At 37.8% G+C, this 21,710-nt stretch overlaps 2 protein-coding genes across 7 annotated transcripts in view; one reads left to right on the top strand and one right to left on the bottom strand.

Annotated features, from left to right (window-relative positions):
• The window catches only part of IFT74 (intraflagellar transport 74), an 89,644-nt gene extending 72,086 nt beyond the window's left edge, over positions 1-17,558 (bottom strand). The window contains exons 1-5 of one of the 5 annotated variants that reach the window (XM_004447442.4): positions 12,333-12,428; positions 12,118-12,245; positions 8,190-8,328; positions 3,036-3,171; positions 1,102-1,150 (exon numbers count right to left, since the gene is read on the bottom strand). In XM_004447442.4, the coding sequence (XP_004447499.2) occupies positions 1,102-1,150; positions 3,036-3,171; positions 8,190-8,309 (305 nt within the window). In that variant the 5' untranslated portion in view covers positions 8,310-8,328; positions 12,118-12,245; positions 12,333-12,428. Of the gene's footprint in view, positions 1-1,101; positions 1,151-3,035; positions 3,172-5,165; positions 5,264-8,189; positions 8,329-12,117; positions 12,246-12,282; positions 12,493-17,471 lie in introns of those variants that run through there. The other 4 variants (XM_071216799.1, XM_004447443.5, XM_004447441.4 and 1 more) reach the window with 4 other exon arrangements.
• Positions 17,559-17,580: 22 nt separating this feature from the next.
• The window catches only part of PLAA (phospholipase A2 activating protein), a 66,959-nt gene continuing 62,829 nt past the window's right edge, over positions 17,581-21,710 (top strand). The window contains exon 1 of one of the 2 annotated variants that reach the window (XM_058301949.2): positions 17,581-18,110. In XM_058301949.2, the coding sequence (XP_058157932.1) occupies positions 17,773-18,110 (338 nt within the window). In that variant the 5' untranslated portion in view covers positions 17,581-17,772. The remainder of the gene's footprint in view (positions 18,111-21,710) is intronic. The other variant, XM_004447446.5, reaches the window with a different exon arrangement.

Below are 21,710 nucleotides of genomic sequence, written 5' to 3'. Positions count from 1 at the left end.
GGGTTTCTGAAGAGAAGCACTACTGACATTATAGGCCTTTGAATAATTCTTTGTGGTGGGGCCTGTTCCATGCAATATAAGATGTGTGGCAGGAACACATAGCTCAGGATTCCAGTAGTGCTCCTTCCCCAGCTGTGACAACCAAAAATGTCTCCAGAAATTGCCAAATATTCCCAGAGGGGCAAAATCACCATAGGTTGAGAACCACTGCTCTAGGGCCAACCAGTTACTCAAATAGTTAGCACTGTTCTCCAATAAAGAACCACAAATCCCGAAGAAGAGAGGCAATGCAATCATCATGAAGAGCGCTATTTCTTGTCTTGCTTTTGCTCAAAAAGCAGGGGGATATCAGAGGTGTAATTCAACTGATGGCCTCTATCTTTTCAACTTATCTTGTTTTGAGGACAGATGGAGGATAACCTACATTTCACTTTATTGCTTTCTAGGAGTTTAAGAATCGAAAGGATCTCAGGTAACTGAGAAACAAAAGAATCAAAGAGTAAGAAAGCAAACAAAACTGGCTATGATAGAAGGATATGTTAAATGCAATGGAAATAAGAAAGATGTAGATGGTGAGGCAATAACAGAATAAAGTAAAATGGGAAAAAAAGAGATAGGATGTTAAGACATCTGAGTAGAGAAAAAGATGGATAGAGAATGAGAAAAGAAATTCTTAGTTTAAAGCTATTTACATAGGGACTTGTAACAAAGCTTAGAATCAACTAAAATTAGGCCACATTTGCAGTAATCGACCAAATATTTATTTATATAAACTCTACACTGACTAATTTATCACAAATAAATATATGCATCTTTCCTTTCAAATTAGATGTAACTGGTGACATTTCAATGAAGTGAACCCAGTATTTCAGAATTATTAGTGGTTAAAGCATAAAATATTATTATCATTAGACTAAAAAGTGAACTTCAAATATATAGCTCATGCAAATATAAAAATTAAGAATCTCAGCTTAATCATATTATCACATCTATTTTTCTGCATAGCCAAACCTATAAGAAACTGTCAGAAATGAACAATTATCCTAACCAGTACCATAGCTAAAATTTTGGGATCATACATAGAAAAGATGTATAACATACCTAAGAAGCCCAAGATAATAAGATTTGTCTAAAATTTGCCTCTGGGGACCTAAAAAATAATGTGAAAACTATTAGTGTTAATATTCTGTTTGAAAATGCCACCAAAATGCTTTCCAAAATACAATCAGAATTATACTCCATAATTCTCAGACAGTTCTCATGAATGCCCCAGCAAATCAATCAAGAAGATTACGGAAGTGAAAAGTGCAACTTATGTCTTAGAACAGGAGATAATGGTAGATTGAATTAAGGCTACAAAGAAGGGACTAGAGGTGGGACTGTTAAGATAGCAGACTACAGAACAGGTTGGTTGAATGGTTACTTTGTCTAAGACAGTTTAGAACAGGGCTGTAAAAGTCCTTGCTGCAATGATGGAAAGAAAACATTCCATATCAGCGCCCACAATAAAGTAGCCATATGTGACTATGAGCACTTGAAATTTGGCTAATGATACTGAGGAACTGATTTTTAAATTTTATTTAACAGAAACCAATTTAAATTTAAGTAGCCACATGCAGCTAGTAGCTATTATATTAGCCAGTACAGATCTAAACTATGAATTTCTCAAAGATTTTTCAAAGTTTTTTCAGAGACTTTTTAAAACCTTGATTGCACATTGTAGTAGAACTAAGAAAGTATTCCTAGATTTAATGTTGCCATCTTGAGAGAGATGAAGTGTCCTGTAAAGTGTGAGAGGTAGGGCTAGGGAGTATTATTGATTACAAAGGCTATACTGAGAAGTCAAAAGGAATGTGTTCTTAGAATAGGAAATGGGGTACCAGATCAGCTAAGAACAAAAGTCACAGCAGGTAGTGAGGCACAGTGGTAACAATCAGAAATCTTTCAAGACTTTGAAGTACATTAGTAAAAACTGAGTATTTTAACTGATATTGGTTTTGTTTTGAAGGAGAATTTAATACAATAATAATTTTAATGAATTCTCAGAGAATTTCAGCACATTTCCAGTCTTAATGTTTTTTAATAAGTAATTTTAAACATACAAACATTTCTGTGAATCCACATTTTAAAGTCTGAGCAACTATACTTTTATCTCACTTTTTCAAAATATTGATAAATATTAAGCAAACATTTCTAAATAATCAATTGTTTTTTAATACTAAGTGAGCTAAATGGTATTATAATATGAGAAACTCTGTCTCCTGAAATGTCTGGCACACTATATTATAAAAGGTGTATTGTAAAATATTTATATAACATATAATACTGTATATAATATTATATATCTTATAATCAATTTTGTACCAGGAGATATTTTATCCCTAATAAATCATTTATCAGTAATACAAAAAACAAAAAACTCCTCATAAAACAGCTTACCATGCTTTGGTTTATATTTACCACAGTACAAATTTTTTAATAACAACATATAGTGCTGTTACACCTTTCTAAATACATACAGAGAAGCATAATGAGAGATGTAATATAAATCTATGTGTTAGCCTCATTTCCTTACTTAAGCATTCTAAGTACTAATTATTAGAAAAAGGAACATATCTTCATTCTCATAAATACACAGATATCTTGAGTTATTTTGATATTAAAATAATCAAAAAGTATACAAAATTAGAAATCTAATTTTCAGTCCTGACCTTTTCTTCAAATTATTTCAAATTTCAAGTACTAACAAAGTTACAAAAAAATGAACATGAAAATAACTGCTATAAGTATAACACTTTCTAGTTCACATAGCATTTTCATTCTCTTTTTTAACCCCCACAACATTTGTGAATAAGCACCTTTTGAAAATACTGTCCCTTTCAACTCTAAACTGAGTAACTGTATAAAACATCTCTTGAAAAGTCTGTGAATCAAGGATTAAAAACAGAATAAAACTGCCTCTTTCACATGATAATTCTGATTTTGTTACATTGTTCTGTAATACTTTTTGTACAAAATACACTCATCTTCCATACCTTTTATCCCTGTTTTCATTCCACTCAAACCTTGTTGTGTTACAGGACGATCTGCAACTTTGATTTGAGAAGACAGAACTCCTCCTGTCCCTATAGGTCCACCACGAGAGCCTGGTCTTGCTGTTCCAGGTGGCATCTAAATGACAAATAAGATTTGCCCTTTAGTAAACTGAGAAAATACCATATCACCACCATTAGAAGATTACAAAGAGGACTTACAAAAATAATGAAATTCTATACAACTTATTAAATATTTCTTATATTTTCAAATGTCTGAAATAATATTATCATTCAAAACTGTTAAATAATAAATCTCTTTAACATTTTAGTTCTTTTATAGACATTATTTATAATACCTCTGAATGGAAAAGGAAGTAAACGACCACCATAGGAAATCATTAAAAATAAGCTGTTGTACATAAAAAAGCAGTTTATGAAACAGTATTTATAATTCCATTTAAAAAAATATATGTCTAGAACCATATAGTAACAATGGTTCTCTCTACACAATGATATTAAAGTTGAATTTTATTTTGTCCTTTATATAGTTTGGTGTTTTCAACATTATTATAAGAATATAGGGAAACAGACTTTGGCCCAGTGGTTAGGGCGTCCGTCTACGACATGGGAGGTCCGCGGTTCAAGCCCCGGGCCTCCTTGACCCGTGTGGAGCTGGCCCATGCGCAGTGCTGATGCGCGCAAGGAGTGCCGAGCCACACAGGGGTGTCCCCTGCGTAGGGAAGCCCCACGCGCAAGGAGTGCACCCATAAGGGGAGCCGCGCAGCGCGAAGGAGAGAGCAGCCTGCCCAGGAATGGTGCGGCCCACACTTCCCATGCCGCTGACGACAACAGAAGCGGACAGAGAAACAAGACGCAGCAAAAAGACACAGAAAACAGATAACCGGGGGAGGGAGGGGAATTAAATAAATAAAAATAATAATTTTTAAAAAAAAGAAAAGAAAAGAATATATTACTTTTAAAATCAGAAAACATAACAAAATTTTCATTGGAAAAATAAAATGGCTATGTAAGTACAAAAGGGCTTAGGCCATTCAGCAAGCATTCCTATTATTACTCTATATGATTCTGCACTTCAGGTCTCCAAAGTCCAATATAACATACTTTCTGAGGAAAGGACAAAAGAATTTCTTCTTGTCATTTCATAAAATATGTACAGGCAAGGAAAGTATAAAAGTCTGAAACTGTTACAAGATATTTCTCCTTGCTCTGATTAGCTTTCTTTCCCTCTTTTTCATTCTTTTGTTTTTCTCCCACCTCTCTCTCAGATAGCACAGTAGTAGAACGAGGATGTGAGAGAAGTTTTAGATACTGGTTAAATATACTATTTCCATTCATTTTTGCATATTTCTAATCCTACTAGCTCATAATCTCTAATCCTATCAACTTAAATAGCTATTAAGTGATTCTAAGAATTAATTGGGAATTATTTTGAGTTTGCAGCAGTAATGCATTCCAGAGCATAATGACACTGGAACACTATTAACAACAAATTTGACTGAAATTAGTTCAGAGTTATCCTGAGTGATCCTTGGGAGAGAATGCTAACTTTCTCTCTAGATAACCTGTCTAAATAATTTCCACTTCTGATGTATGCAAACATAATTGTTACATCTATTTAAATAACTGCTGTTGTTTTTTTCATTTGCTAGATCAAAGTATAGAGAAAATACTTTGAAAATACTATATTTTATAGAGAAAATATAAATTAAAACTGCACACATTAAATGTATAGAATTCATATTTGGAATGACAGAAATGTTTTGGTGATGGATGGTGGTGATAGTAGCACAACGTTGTGAATGTTAATAGCACTGCAATATATATCTCTGAATGTGGCTGAAAGAGGAAATGTTAGATTGTATATATGGTGATAGAATAAAAAACTCAAAAAAAAAACCCCATAAAACTGCATTACATAAACAATGAACCCTAACTTAAACCATGGACTATATTTAATAATACAATGATAAAAATGTGCTTTCATCAATTGTAACAAATGCACTTTACCAATGCAAAGTATTAATAATAGGGGGTATATGAGAATCCTATGTTTTATGCATGATTGTTCTATAGACCCACAATTTCTCTAAGAAAAAAAAATTTTTTTACCTGCACACATTATAAAGAAAGAGGGGGAGCGGATATAGCTCAAGTGGTTGAACATGTGCTTCCCATGTATGAAGCCCTGGATTTATTCCTGGTACCTCCTTAAAAAAAAAAAAAAAACAAATGAAAAAACCAACTCTCTTTGGGGAGATGTAACTCAGTTGCTGAGCGCCTGCTTCCCATGTACGAGGTCCTGGGTTCATTCCCTGATACCTCCTTAAAAAAAAAAAAAAAAGAATGAGGTAGCTATATATCTATTTACATGGAAATATATTCACAATGTATCAATGAAAGAAAAGGACAAGATAAATAACAATGTATATAGCACTATCTTGATTTTGACAAAAACCATACAGGCTATATGTGCATACACATATGTGTTTGTGTGTTTATAAATGCATGGAAAAAAGTCTGGAAAGATACACACTACACTGTTGACAGTGGTTACATGTGGAGTACAGGGAGGGACTGCTGACACTTCATTGTTCATATTTTTTAAATAAACATTTACTGTTTCAAAAACTGCTAACAGTTTTAAACAGATAAGGTACCTGGCAAATAGTAGGTGGTCAATAAATGTCAGATTCTTTTTATAAATATTTAATTAACAAGCATTAACTATTACTAGAAAAAAGAGTTACTCTAGCTCAGTGCTATATATATGGAGACTTAAGAAAAATCATTTCAGTATAATTTGATGATGATTAGTGATAACAATATCTGAACCTCTAAAAAAAAATCCTGAAAACGTTAGGGAAAAAAACATAACAAATTATTCCCTCCACAAAATGCAGCTCTTATTATGATAATGAACAGAACCCAGAATTATCTCTAATTTGCAGTTTGTCTACTTATAAAGCACCTTCTGAGTCAGTCAAAATCACCTGTTGTGCATCAGAGAAATTACTATCAACATTCTCTTATATTCTTTCCAGGCTTCTTTCCATATATGCACAAATGTACTTGCTTATATTAAATTGAGAACATACTTCTTTTTTCACTTATGCTGTATTATAAAGATATATTAGGGAAACGGACTTTGGCCCAGTGGTTAGGGCGTCCGTCTACCACATGGGAGGTCCGCGGTTCAAGCCCCGGGCCTCCTTGACCCGTGTGGAGCTGGCCCATGCGCAGTGCTGATGCGCGCAAGGAGTGGCGTGCCACACAGAGGTGTCCCCGGCGTAGGGGAGCCCCACGCGCAAGGAGTGCACCTGTAAGGAGAGCCGCCCAGCGCGAAGGAGGGAGCAGCCTGCCCAGGAATGGCGCCGCCCACACTTCCTGTGCCGCTGATGACAACAGAAGCGGACCAAAAAAAAACAAGACGCAGCAAAAAGACACAGAAAACAGACAACCTGGGGAGGGGAGGGGAATTAAATAAATAAAATCTTTAAAAAAAAAAAAGATATATTATTTCTTCAACTATCTTTGAAAATACATATTAATGACTACTATCTAACAGTCTATCATAGGGATAGGCATATCATAATGTACTAAAATTTTTCACAAATTTAAATGAAAATCTTTAAAGGGTATTCTCAGAATTATCAGTTTATGAAGTTTATCCAATTTTTCTAATGTGGTGTGTTTCTCTTATACAATTCACTCTCTTTATCTTACAACAAATTTTTAACTTTTACTAGAGTCAATTTCTAGACTGCTGTAGTAACAAGAGCATTGTTTCACTTATTATATTTTTATGTTGGGGCAGTATCCTTTTTAAAAAATTTCTTCTTGCTTTTTTATTATTACAGATATATATATATATATTTATAAAGATTTTTTATTTTATTTATTACTCCCCACATCCCCCAAGCTGTCTACTCTCTGTGTCCTTTCGCTGTGTGTTCTTCTGTGTCTGCTTGTATTCCATTAGGTGGCTCTGGGAACCAATCCTGGGACCTTCTGGAGTGGGAAAGAAGCAATCACTCTCTTGCACTACCTCAGCTTCCCTGCTCTACTACGTCTTCTAATTTTCTCTCTTCTGTGTCTCTTGTGTCATCTTACCACGCCAGCTCTCTGTGTCGCCTGGCACTCCTGCGTGGGGTGGTTTTTCCCATGCAAGGCAGCATTCCCAGGCCTGGCTGCATTCCTGCATGGGCTGGCACTCTGTGCAGGCCAGCCTGCCCTCACCAGGAGGCCCTGGGCATCGAATCCTAGACCTCCTATATGGTAGACAGGAGCCCAATTGGTTAAGCCACATCCGTTTCCCTCTAGATATATTTTTAAATAGTCTAATAATGATACTCCCCTAGAAGAAATCTCATGGGATTTTGATTAGACATAGGATTTATAGCCTTAACATCGAAAGAGCTCTTACAAATCATTAAAGTTTGCTTTGGCATTTTAAGATTCTGAACCCTATATCATATATGTTATAAATATTTTTACCAGTCTGTCATTTCTCTTTTAACTTTTTTATGATGTTGTCAATTTTTGTAAATTCAAACATATAAACATATATTTACCTTTTTAGTAACTTGGCATTCATAACATTTTTAGAAAGGCTTAGCCCAACCCAAGATTCTATAAAATACTTGCCTATGTTTTCTTAATACATTTATGGCCATTTTAAAAATATAATTGTCTAAAATATCAAGAATTTATTCTTAAAAAAGGTGTGAGGGAAGGATCAATTTTTTTAACTGGTTTGCCAGTTATTTGAATGAATACTCATGTTCTAACTAATTTGAAATGCTGCATTAATCATAAAATAGATTTTTATATATACTTGGTTCTGTTTCTGGTCTATTCTGCTTCATTTGATTCTGGCTGCAATATACTATATCAATTTACATGATTATAACTAAAATAAACTTGAATGTCAGAAGGAACAGGCATCTTCCCTCAATAGCGTCTTTTAGACATTTTCCCACATTTAAAATTCCAGTTGTTTTCAACAAAACAAACTTAGGTAACAGTATGCTCATGGAATAAAGGGACAAGAAAGAAGACTCTCTTAGTAAAGAGGATTTCCAACATCTATTAGGATATACACAAAAGCATTAAATTGATATGTTTTAAACTTACTCCAGTTGCCACTCGAATATTTCCTGATGGGGGTCGTATTGCAGAAGGAGGCCTTCCTGATAATCCAATTCCACCTCGTGAAATAGGGCGAGCTGCTGAAGGTTTGTTATTACTGGCCATTGTTTGTTCACTTTAACCACTGTTCGGAAACAATGAATAGTTCAATTCTCCTTTGATATCTTCTATATCAGATGCCAGCGACCCACCCAAACGCTTTCTTCAAACATTTAATTCACAGTGACTTTTCTTGCAAGTTGCCATTCCAGGTGTACAGTTAAACCTGCTCTAATTTTATTCACATTTGTCATTAATGTTCCATTTAGAACCAAGAGATCATTGATTACACCATGACTTCCTCATCTCCCTATTATCTAACCAAAATGTAAGCCCCTCTAGTTATCTCTCTTTCCTGTACCATGGTAAATTTATACCACTGTAAATTTTCTCTTATGACATATCCAGCATCTACCTTCATGCCCAATCTTTTCTCTGTGCTTTCTGCTCCATAATTAACTCCTTTATGTTCTCAGACTTATTAAATATTTTAACTTCACACCTTAACAGAATCTTGGTTTTCCTTATAGTAAAATCTGTTTTAGCTTCCTATCCGGCAATTCCAAAGCAAAACAGGAGGTGTCCTCTCTTTGCAACCCAGCATAACCTTCAAAACATTCTTCAAAGTCTTTAAGAATAAATAAATGGATTCTCTTACTTTGAGGACCAGGGAACGCAACCTTGGATCTTTCCTGTTTGCTGTTATCTAGTGACCTCCTGATCTCTTCCATCTTTATTAAAATCTTTTATCTGGTTTTTATAACTTTTTAATTCAGTCTCTCTATTCCAAATGCTACCATTATCCTGTACAACTTCCATTTGGATACTAAACCCAGTATCTAACATTCTAGCTTCACAGATCCCTGACTTTAATTTCAGTAATCATCTCAATTCCATTTCAGTCTTTCTTAGTCAGGGCCAGAACTTGCAGCCAGCTTGCTCATCATCTGTAATTGTTTCATCTAAACATCTTATCTGAACTCTGTTCTATTTCCTTAATCTCCTCTCCTTTCCTTTTCCCAGCTTGATTCCCACTATGCCTACCTTTAACCACTTATTTAATTCACTGATTTTCTCCCAGTTTATTAGGCCCCTGATAAAGAGATATCATCTAATATTTTAGCTGATAATTTAGAGTAGAACTTTTCAAATTGTGGGCCATTTCGGTCATATGCTTTAAACATGAAATAGAAAAGAAAATATAAGAGTTTACTGCCCACATGAAAGGTAAATATTGTTTCATTAAATTTGTTTCAATTTTATTTATATAAATTGATACGTATGTGTGTACTGGACTGCAATGTAAAATATATATCATATTGTGTGTCACAGTGAAAAGAGTTTTAAAGATACAGATCTAGAGAAGGAATATGGAGACAAAGAAAAGAGTATCCAAGACTGTTGGAAGGAATGTCAATACAAACCGGTCATATAGCAGAGGAGAAATTAAATTTGCACAAGAGACAGAAATGAATGTCCAGAAGACAAGGAGGAAAACTAGGAGTGTATGAATGAAATGCCAAGAAAAGGATGGATCAGCCTGTCATTTACTACTGAGAATTCAAGTAAGATGAAAACTGAAATGCCCATTGGAATCCATGTCCAAGAAGCTATTAGTAACTGTGGCAAGGACAGTTTCAAGGACTCCCTTCTTTCTCTATACTAACCAATTGTCTCATGAGCCACCTTAACTAATTTGTACTCCTGAACTATTTCTAACCCATCCAGCATATTAGAAACCCTTCTCTACATCTAGACCTGTACTGCTAAACATTGCTGGTAGAAATCACACGATACAAATCAGGGTACTGCAATGTCACAATCACCAAACTTAACTGGACCCTCATCTCAAAAATTATTTATCCTTGATAAGCTACTTTTCTCCTTGATGATTCCAATCCTTAACCACTATTCTACCTAACCTCTGCTCCTTGCCACCCTTAGCAGATGACTCAGTTCCCTACTTTGAGAAAACTGGGATTTGAATGACATCACCTTTGGAGTGCACAAGCTTAACTATATCCAAACTTATTTACACCCTACCTCAAACCCAAGACAGTTATTCCTTCTCTCATTCAGGATCAATCTCTATGCTGATTTACCATCTTGATCCCATTTCCTTTGGGACATTATTACCTCTGCTGTTTACATCATTAAGTTCTCTCTTTTCTTTGCCTTTTACCATACTCAGATCTTACCCAATCTTAAAAAAAGTAACTTCTTAATTCTAAGACCACCTTTAACTCTGCCCCACATCATAATACTTGTAGATATAAGGTTCATTATCATCTTCCCAAATTTGCTCTTACTCTTGGTATTGCATCCTAGACCCACAAATGTCAGCAACTTAGTCCTTGATTTCTCCCTCTTGCTCATTCTTATAATTACATAGTTCTACTGATTTTACTTCTAACTTTTTGTTTTTCCTAATTTGTGTCCTCTTTCTATTTCTACAGTACTGCCCAGTTCAGGGCCTGATTCCAGTGGGTTACTATCCCAGCCACCTCACTGGTCCCCTTCCCTGACACACGTTTTCCCTGTTATCTTCTCCAGGAATAATTCCACAATCATCTATAACCATGCCCACCTTCTTCAATTTGGGTGTATAAGCCTATCCTATGTGCTGCCACACATCCTGTGCAAATCTCTATCCTAATTCCTATTGCTCCAACTCAAAGTATCTATTTAATAATTCTCTCCTTCCAGGGCTACAGGTGGATCTTATTCATTTTTATATCCCAGCATCCACCTGAGTGCCAGGTAGAAAGTTTCTGTTCTCTTTTGTATCTTTCGAATTTCCACCCATGTGAAAGTACCAAAAAATTACCCAAAAAAAAATGTATTAAATTATTAAATACACAAGACAAATCATTTGTTGAACAAAAATAAGTTTCTCTGTTGCTACACCCCATGACCCTCTTCTCTGGCTTTTCTTGGCATTTCCTCATAGCCATTTCTTGAATTGCTTCTATTCTCTCTACAATCTTGCACCCTTTCTTATAGCTCCAGCTATTATGATGACTCATAAATCAACATCTACAGTTCTGTCCTTTAAACTGGGCACCAAATCTGAATTTTCAACTTTTTACTGGAAATTTTCATTTAGATGTCTCATTATTTTCTCATATTATTTCACACCAAATTATAATCTTCCCATCCCAAGTAGCTGATTCTGTTTCCTTACTGCTTTGAGTACTATGAACAAAGAGAATTATTTCAAATGGAAAGGGTGTTGCAATGAAATTTGCTTTTTTGAAAGAAGAGAAAGTCTATGATCAAAACGGCTTCTCCAAAAGAAAGCTGCTACAACAAACCTTTGTTTCCAGTGGAATTAGCCACTGTTATTAGAACTTTGAGAAAATTTACAATATATAGAAATGCTAAATTAAACCCTTCAAGTTTTAACAAGTCTCCAGTTGCTTTTCTTTGCCACTGCTTTCCTGCAGAGGAGAAAAGGTTAGCCTTAGACCAGTTTCAGGGGAAAAAAGAAAAGACATAAGGGCATGCCAGGAATGTCAGGGTTATTCACTCAACATAGAGATAGTCCGGCCTTTGGTTCTATAAAGATTAGGGTTCGAACTCTAGCTATGTCAGTTACTGGCTACATAACCTTGGCACCTCACTAAACACCTCAAGATCTGTTTCCTCATTTGTAAAATTGAAGTAAAGCAATGGACCCAGTATCTTCCCTAAGCCCGCCATTCATAGTGGAAAAGTTGCAAGGTCCTTTCCACAGGCCAAGAAACAAATCTATTATTTTGAGATTTCAGTAAAATCCATGGGCCCATAGTGACTTTTCAGGTTCTTGGATCGTTCCTGCCATTTCGCTTAGCGGGTCGAGTCAACGGGGTATCTGGGGACGGTCTTTGCGCACCTTTTGCCCTACTAGTGCTGGGAATCTCCCTGGCTTCGCGAGGGGCCGAAGGGTTACAGCTTGGGGACGAAGAGTTCGAATTTGTTTCTTCGGAGTGTATCAGCATCTCCAAGGTACAATAACGGACACTGGAGAAAGGAAAAGATGGAACCTGGGTTTTCTCACCTCCGCCGGCGCGGAAGGAGGACGGTCGCAACACTCACGGGCGCACGAACCTCTATTCGAGGCCGCCGCCACCGCTGAGCCCACCAGCAGGCCTCGCGCAGCGGTGCGCCCTCTCGCAGCTTTCCTGGGCCTGGGGGCCTAACAACGGCGACTGCGCGCCGCCGCGTCTCCGGGCAACCAGGACGGGGCCAACAGAGGCTCCTCCTCCCCGCTGGCCAATCATCCAACTCCGGCTCTCGGTTCTTCCTAGCGGAGCGAGAAAAACGCTCTCGCGAGAGTTAAGGACCAATTTACAGAACGCATCAGTGTTTTACTGGAAGGTATGGAAAACGGCGTGTTAGGTAGAAAACGGAAGATAATTGTTTAATTGAAAAACCTTGATTTCCTACAAATTCAGAGCAACGTTTTTTAATGTTACAAGACAAGACTGGAGTGTGACTTGAGTTCATTCTAGCGAGTTTTATTATGTCGCTATGTAACCTACCTCACGTCTGCTGCCGTGTAATTGAATGGCTTAGACTTTTAAAGACTCGTTTCAAGTTATTCCAAAGTAGGCAGCATTGTATAGTCTTTTTATTCATATTAATGATAGTTTTTCCTCCTCTTCGGACTGCACAACGTACACAGTACAACATTAAGTATCTGTGCAGTTCTGGCAGCATTCGTTCTGTTCTTCATTTCAATAAAAGCTGCATATGTTTAGGCTTCCTTTCAGTTTAAATTGTAATTTATGTCTTCTTCCATTCTTTCTATAGAGTTTAAATGTGATTACAGCTATAATCATAGCATGCACACATACTGTATTGGGTTTTTAAATATTTGTACTTGCATAGATTCCTCCAACTTTTTTCTAAAATGCCTGCTTTCAGGGAGTTTAAAATCAATACATTACAAAAATGAAATGTCACATGGTTGAGTTATCCCTTAAAGTTTTAAAACGTTTTCATGTAATTATCTCATTTGAGCCCAAAATATTTGTAGTGGTCATTGTCATCCTTTTGGTCACATCTGGCTAAACTTCCTTTGCATGTTTTGCAGAGTTCCTGTACTCTTCCTACCATAAGAAATGAAAATAACTGATCTTGTCTTTCCTAGTCCTCCTCATAACTAGTGCAATGGCGCATTGCTTGCTAGATTCTCCAGTCTGATCGGATGTGCCCAATGCCTGACTTGGGAAGCTAATGACAACCAGATTTCAGGGAGTTCATTCAAGTAAGAGTGACAACTGCAAGAAGTACATCTAGTTTCCAAGTTTGCAAAGGCTAGCAGCAGCAAGTGTCCAACATCAGTGTTTTGGTGCAGTGTTTGTGCCCAGGGCTTTGTCAGCAGCACAGACTCTAGTCTGTTTCTTTAGCCCTCTTGGAGATTCTGTGAATGCTTGATATCCTTTTAACAACTTGGTTTTTTGGTTTTAAATCAGATATAGATGGTTTCCGTTTCTTGCAACTAAGAATATTGACAGATATAAACCAAAAAAGTTGATAGGTCAAATGCTATTATCCTCGTTTAAAAGAGATTATTATGATTTGCTTTAAACCATTTCGCTAATATTAGGCTGGTGCAAAAGGAATTGTAGTTTTGGATTGTGAATTTTAAATAATTATAACTAGGCTCAAACATCTTTATTAATCAAAATAGGAACCATTACAATCAACACATTTTTACCAAGGAGAAATAAGTTTGTTTAGTTCTGTAGCATAAAAATCAGTGCTTCAGGACTCGACGAACTCTTGGAAAGCATATTCTGCATCTTGCTGGTTGTGGCAATGTTTTCTCTGCAAAAAGTTGTTGAGATGCTGGAAGAAGTGGTAGTCGGTTGGCAAGAGGTCAGGTGAATATGGCAGATGAGGCAAAACTTTGTAGCCCAATTCGTTCAACTTTTGAAGCATTGGTTGTGCGATGTGTAGTTGGGTGTTTTCGTGGAGAAGAATCAGGCCCTTAATGTTGACCAATGCTGGCTGCAGTTGTTGCAGTTTTCGGTGCACCTCATAGATTTGCTGAGCATACTTCTCAAATGTAATGGTTTCACAGAGATTCAGAAGCTGTAGTGGAACAGACTGGTAGCAGACCACCAAACAGTGACCATGACCTTTTTTGGGTGCAAGTTTGCCTTTGGGAAGTGCTTTGGAACCTTTTCTAGGTCCAACCACTGAGCTGGTCATCATCACTGGTTGTAGTATAAAATCCACTTTTCATCGCACATCCCAATCCGATCTAGAAATGGTTTGTTGTCGTTGCATGGAAAAAGAGAAGATGACACTTCAAAACGATTTTTTTGATTTTCGGTCAGCTCATGAGTCACCCACTTATGGAGCTTTTTCACCTTTCCAATTTGCTTCAAATGCCAAACAACTGTAGAATGGCTGATGTTGAGTTCTTTGGCAACTTCTCATGTAGTTTAAGAGGATCAGCTTCAATGATTGCTCTGAACTGGTCATTGTCAACTTCCGATGGCCAGCCACTATGCACCTCATCTTCAAGGCTCTCGTCGTCTTCGCAGAACTTCTTGAACCACCACTGCACTGTACGTTCCTTACCAGTTCCTGAGCCAAATGCTTTGTTGATATTGCAAGTTGTCTCCACTGCTTTATGACCCATTTGAACTCGAATAAAATCGCTCGAATTTGCTTTTTGTCTAACATCATTTCCATAGTTTAAAATAAATAAACAGCAAGTAGTAAATCATTAGCCAAAAAACATAAAGTGAGAAATGCACATTAAAATGATATATACCATAACCACATTTAAGAATGTATGCCAATATCAAATGGCAAATTTCAACAATGCAAAACCACAATGACTTTTGTACCAACCTAATAAAAAGTGATCCCTGTTCCCATATTTCATAATGGAAAAGGATTACAAAATAGTAACATATCACTCTCATTAGCCTCGGAGCTTCCTCAGGGTAAGCACTACATCTTATTTGACTTTGGATGATTTTTGGGTAGGTTCTTCTGTTTTAAAGATTCAGGGACTTAGGATGCATTCAATAATTGGAAGTTTATTGTAAGAGTACCTGCTTGCCAAATTCTTATATCTAGGCCTTTGCCCTGCTATTCCCTTTTCCTGGAATTCTTGTCCCTCTGATTTTCACTGTCAGAAGTCCTGGTCATCCTTCAAGTCTCAGCCCAAATGGTCCTGATCAGGAAGGTCTTCTCTGGCACTTCATACAAGATTAACACTACATCGCCCACTGCTAGTCCATTTTATGTCCTCAAAATAACATGTATTTTTCCTACAAATAAACCATCATAATTTGTAATTACATATTTATTTGTCTTTCCTTGTTTACTAACTGACTCCTACAAGACTGGGCATTTATTGAAAGAAGGAGCAGTTATCAAATCCTGGCTTTTTTTTTTGGATTGATTGTTACAGGGCTTATGATTTGACTTCCTAAGTTTGCTGTAGGTTAAGGCCAATTTCTTGGACCAATTGTTGTATGTAGTTGGCCAGACCTCCTTGGTCATTGTCCATTTATATATTCAGTTTTTCAGACTTAAGAATAGTTACTTTATTCTTTAATTAATTTAAGCAACAAACCCTATTGCCTATTACCCATTCATGAGGTGTGTCTTCATCTATGAAATGGAGATAATAATGCTATCTACCTAAAAGAGTTATTGTGAAGATTAAATGAGTGACTGTGAAAATTGCCTTGTAAATCTAATACTATACAAAGTGCAAAACATTTACTGAGGACCTATTCAGTGTGAGGCACTAAACTGGATGCTGAGGATTCAAAGGTAAAGAATGCCATTACTTTGTGTAAACTTCAGTGTAAACTATTATCCATGTGGTGCAGCAGTGCTCCAAAATGTAGTCACCAAATGCAATGAATGTGCCACAATGATGAAAGAGGTTGCTGATGTGGGAGGAGTGGGGTATGGGGTTATAGGGTATATGGGAACCTCTTATGTTTTTAATGAAATATTTTGTGTGATTTATTAACTTAAAAGATAATTAAAAAATTTAAAAAAAAAGAATGCCATTACTGATCCTTAGGGAAATTTAGTCTGACAGAAAAGATGAGGAAGAAATGAATATATTAGAATGCAGTAAATGCTATAATGAAGATAAATGAAATTGCACTGGGTTCCACAAAGGAACCAAAGGAGCCAGATGATAATGATAATTAAACTGGTGTTGAAATATGCCAGATAGAGAAAGAGTGGTATTCCAATTTAAAAAGAAAAGAGAAAAAGAGCATGGAGACATGAGGGAACAAAATGTGCTCTGGGGATGCGAGAAATTTAATGTGTCTGGGACAAGGATTTCATTAGAGAAAATGGAGGAGGATGAATCTAGTTAGTGTAAAAGTCCTTGCATACTTTTGTACTCTAAGAATGTAGAATCTATGAGAGATTATTGAGCAGAACAAAATTAAATTTAGAGGTTTTTTTTTTAAGAAAGAATCATAATTTGGATGTGTAGGATTGGTTGGAAGGAAGGGGCAGGCAGGCTAGAGAATGTTGAAATAATCCAAGAGCTAAAGAATGTTGAAATAATTGAAGCAAGAGACAACAAAGGAAGATTTCTGACAGACAGCTAGAAATACAGATCTGGAGACACAGCTTTAGAATAAACAAAGTCGTAAATAATCCACCAAAGGAGAGAGTAAAATGGCAGAAGAGGTAGTAAAAGGTCAGCATTTCAGGGCTTAGCGTAGTAGTGATTCGGAAACTAAAATAGAAGTTTCAAGAAGAGAGAGTCCAGAAAAGCGTGCATCGTCTTTAGTGATTAAGAGGGGTTAGAGGAGAAGTGTGGTTGAATGCAAGAGAACAGCAGAATGTTAAGTGGAAATACAAAATATGGAGACAGGTGATGAATGCTGTCGCTACCTAGTATGGTCCCCTAAAGAGCAACATCAACTGAGGCTGGTTAAAAATACATTTGTCAGCCCCACTTCAGGCCTTCTAAATCAGCGTCTGCATTTTAACAAGCCCCTAGGTGATACTATGTACACTTGAAAAAGAAATGACGTGTATCGCTGTAATTATTCGCTAAATTTGTTGGTGGAGGACAATGAGATTGCGGTAACTGGAAATGAATGTAAGTGATTAATGGTTTCCAGTTTGGCCCAAGGCTTTCTCGTTTTAACTGAAAAGTAACGTCTAACTAATAATTTCAGAAGGATATGCAGAGAAGCTTGGGGGTAACGGGAGCTAACGGAACACACAACCTACCCTCACTCGGCCACTCCACGGCTTGTAATGCAGGGGACCAAGATTGAAAACATCTGAACTCGGCGCGCCGGATGCTCACACTACAGGGTCGCATGGCATTGTGGGATCTGTAGTCCTGGCTCACGCACGGATTTACAGCCAACTACTCCTGGGGTTCGGGAAGTATTGAACTGCTCGGGTGCCCGGGCAGGAGGAACCTGTACCCTTATCTCTTCCTCCGCTGGCGATCCCGAGCGCATGAAGAAAGCGGGTCTCAGCCAGTCGGGGCGCACACGCTCTGCGTCATGGCGGACTGAGACGGATGATAAATTCCGGTGTGCATGTCAGGGTTGCTGTGTCACTGGGTCGGTTCTACGCGTCCCTTTCCCGCTGCCCTTCCGCACCGGCTTTTGGGCTCTTCCGGTTTCGGGTAGCCCCGAGTCTGCAGCTACCTCTACAGTTGCTAACCGCGCGCGTTATCCGGGCCCCGCAGGGCGGGACGAAGCAGGCCATGGCGAGTGGTGCCGCCAGGTACCGGCTGAGCTGCTCGCTTCCGGGCCACGAGCTGGATGTACGGGGCCTGGTGTGCTGCCTGTATCCACCGGGGGCCTTTGTGTCCGTGTCCCGAGACCGCACTACCCGCCTCTGGGCCCCAGACAGGTGAGAGCCGCGTGTCGAGCTTCCCCAAGCCCTGCCCTGCTCTAGCCTGTCCTCTCTTCCTGTTCTTCCTATGCTCCTTGCTCCCTCCTAGTTTTGAGAGTACTGGTAGTCTGAGCACACAGTGTAAGAAACCAGCGAAATTTATGCGGAAAAAGCACCTCGGATTGGGGACCTAGGGACCTTCCTTCTTGTCCTAACTTGGTCACTAACGGGTTGGTGTCTTTGGACGAGTCTTTTATCCTATGGGGGCTTAAGTTTTATTTGAAAGTGAGGGACATTTGGACGCTGATCTCCGAAATTCTTTGAGACTCGAAGATTTATTGATACAAGCTGCACCCTATTAAATGAGACATTGTGCAAACCCTTGGCATATAATTGAAGTCAGTCCTCTTTTCCTAGAATTATCTCTGGTCTTCGCTCATAGTTAATTTTTGAAAACCTTAGTTGTCAAAAATTGCATTGCAGAAGTTGTATAGGCTCTTCCATTTGTCCAGGTCAGAGTTTCTTAATCTGGAGTTTGTGATAGGCTTCAGTGCAGAGGATGAAACCACTGAAATGTGAGGAATATGTGGAGATGTGCTGTTTGCTTGAAGAGAGAGTGTTCCTTTCTTTCAAAAGATTGTCAGAGACCTTATTGAACCGAAAAAGGTTAAGAACTGCTTCAGTCCAGGTCAAGTTCAGAGGCTCAGCCCTTATTTTGGCTTGTTATCACTGGAAAAGTCCCAGATTTCAGTTCAGGAAAAAAAAAAAAAGGTGGGGGTGGGGAGGGGAGAGGAAGAATCAAAGTTGGGATGAGTTATGTAGTTAGTCTTCCATCACTAGAGGTATTCACTCAGTTTGTGTGACTATGCATGAATTGAGTTGACAACTTCTTTATTTAGTGCCTTTGTTAGTTTTGGGATCCTGGAGAGGAATAATAAGAGATAAGGTCTCTTTGTTTACGGAGCTTACAGTCTGGTTGGGGAGATGGATCAAAAAACAAATAATTATAATTTGGCAAGTGTACTATGAAGAAGACAAACATATCTATAATTAAAGAAGGAAACTTCTTCAGTTAAAGCTAACACCTGAAGGATTTCGTTGGTTTCTGCCTCTCTCTTTTCTCTGCACCCTTTTTTCTGAAAATGCTTTTATGTGGCTGTTGAATTTGTTTTCTGATTCTTTTCTCATTTGTCTAATTTTTTTTTGCCACATTTTCTAGGAGATTGCCTTAACTTTTTTTGAATTGTGTTCTTTAATGGTTGTGATACCTTCTTTTATATCTCTAAGGATGTAAATGGCAATTTGTTTTTAAATTATTTTTCCCAAAATTGTCTTTTTCCTCCTTGTTTTTTTTCTCTCCTTGTTTTTATCACTGTTTTTCATGCTGGAGGCTTTCCTCAGATTCGTGATAATCTTTACTGTTGGCTCATAGTTAAGAGTGGAGAACTAAACAGCGAGCTTCAGAAGCTTTGTGCTCATGGGTTGAACTTGCTGGCTGGGAGCTTCACTCTAGAGTAATTTGACTAGGCCATTTCAGTGGGCTGGGCTGTTGCAGTGTTCCAGACCTGGCTTCTCTCTTGGCCTTAAGTATGAATGTACCTGTTCACTTCACTTTGCAGGACTTAACTATTCCTTGTGTCCCTAGTCAGAGGCTTTTTTTTTTGTTTTGTTTTTTTACCCCTTCTGAAGAACAAGCTTCAGGCTTTTGCCAGGTGCAAGAAGGGCACTTTCTAGCTGGGAGTGTCTAGCTTCTTTCCACCCTCCCCAATACTGTAAGTATTTTTCATTAGTTCAAGAAATAATTAGTGCTTACTTATCACTTATGTAAAACATTGTGGTAGGAACTTGGGAAGATATGAAGATTAATCGGATATGGATTCCTCTTCTAAGGACTTTACAGACGAGAACAGAGATGAGAACATAAGGATCCATACTAGGAAGTGCTGAGGGACACATAAATTTAGCAGTTTATATGTGTAGATTTTTAAACATATCCTACTTTTTAAACTTTTTCTGATCTTATTGATAAAATGGTTTCTAAAAGCATATTTTAAAGACACCACATATCTTCCCTTGAAGATTTTTTAGAAAGATTTATTTATTTATTTATTTCTCTCTCCACCCCTCCCGCTCCGGTTGTCTGTTCTCTGTGTCTGTTTGCTGCATTTTCTTTGTCCACTTCTGTTATTGTCACTGGCTCAGGAATGTGTGTTTCTTTTTCTTGCGTCATCTTGCTGTGTCAGCTCTCCATGTGGGTACGCCCTTCTTAGGTAGGCTGCACTTTGTTTCACGCTGGGCGGCTCTCCTTACAGGTGCACTCCTTGCCCGTGGGGCTCCCCTACGCGGGGACACCCCTGAGTGGCAGGGCACTCCTTGCGTGCATCAGCACAGCGCATGGGCCAGCTCCACACGGGTCAAGGAGGCCCAGGGTTTGAATCGCAGACCTCCCATGTGGTGGACGGACGCCCTAACCACTGGGCCAAGTCCGCCACCTTGAAGTTTATTTTTTTGATAAAGCTTCTGATTGCTTAAGGCTTTCAGTTAGTCTTCCTTACTTTAGTTCCTACCTCTTTGTTCCTGTTTTTAATGATACATAGTGCTGCTAGTTATTTTTTCCCTTAAACTTTTTATTTGTAAATAATATCAAACTTACGTAACAGGTACAAAAATAATACAAAACCAATATAGAGAATGACAAACACCCCCAATTTTAATATTTTGCTGCATTTGCTGTATCATTCTATCCATCTATGCATCCATCTATCAATGTATCTATTTTTAAACATTTGAGCGTATGTTATGCACATCAATTTCTTTATTTTTTATTTTTTTTAGGATTGATTTTATTTCTCCCCACTCCTTTGTTTTGCACTTGCTGTGTGCTGTGTCTTTAGGAGGCATCAGAAAATGAACCCAGGACCTCCGATGTGGGAGGGAGGTGCCTGATCACTTGAGACACCTCCATTCCATGGTTTGTTGTGTGTCTCATGTTTTTTCTTCTTGTGTCTCTTGGTGCATTAGCTTGCTGCGCCTGCCTGTCACGTGAGCTGTCTTCTTTTGGAGGCACTGGGAACTAAACCACAGTCCTCCCATGTGGTAGGCAAGATCTCAGTTGCCTGGGCCACATCCGCCTCCTGAGTTCTTTAAACATATAATACTTTCCTGTGCATTTCCTAACAGCAAGGATAGTCATTTATGTAACTACTTTAAGTACAGTTATCAAGAAATTTAACATTCATATAAAGCTTACAGTCTCTATTCCACTTTTTTTCATATGTCCCAATAATGTCCTTGTGAACCTTTTCTCAATTGTTCGGTCTGATCCACTATCATGCATTGCATTTAAGCAACATTTCTTTAGTTGCTCTTATATTTTAAATGATGGAAACACATATACAACATAAACTTTCCCATCTCAATCACCCCCAAGTCTCCCATTCAGTGGAATTAATCACATTCACATTATTGCACTATTCTTGCCAGCATCCATTACCAGAACTTTCCCATCACCCCAGACAGAAACCTTACATCCCTTATGCTTTATGTCCTTAATCTGTGACATTCTCATTTAGTCTGATACCAAGTTAACTTCAATAGTATGCACAAACTATGTTCCTA

The sequence above is a fragment of the Dasypus novemcinctus genome, chromosome 8 (genome assembly GCF_030445035.2).
Source record: "Dasypus novemcinctus isolate mDasNov1 chromosome 8, mDasNov1.1.hap2, whole genome shotgun sequence".
In the NCBI taxonomy this organism is placed as follows: domain Eukaryota; kingdom Metazoa; phylum Chordata; class Mammalia; order Cingulata; family Dasypodidae; genus Dasypus; species Dasypus novemcinctus.
Note: the sequence above shows the minus strand (reverse complement) of the source record. Positions and strands in the feature narration are given on the sequence as shown.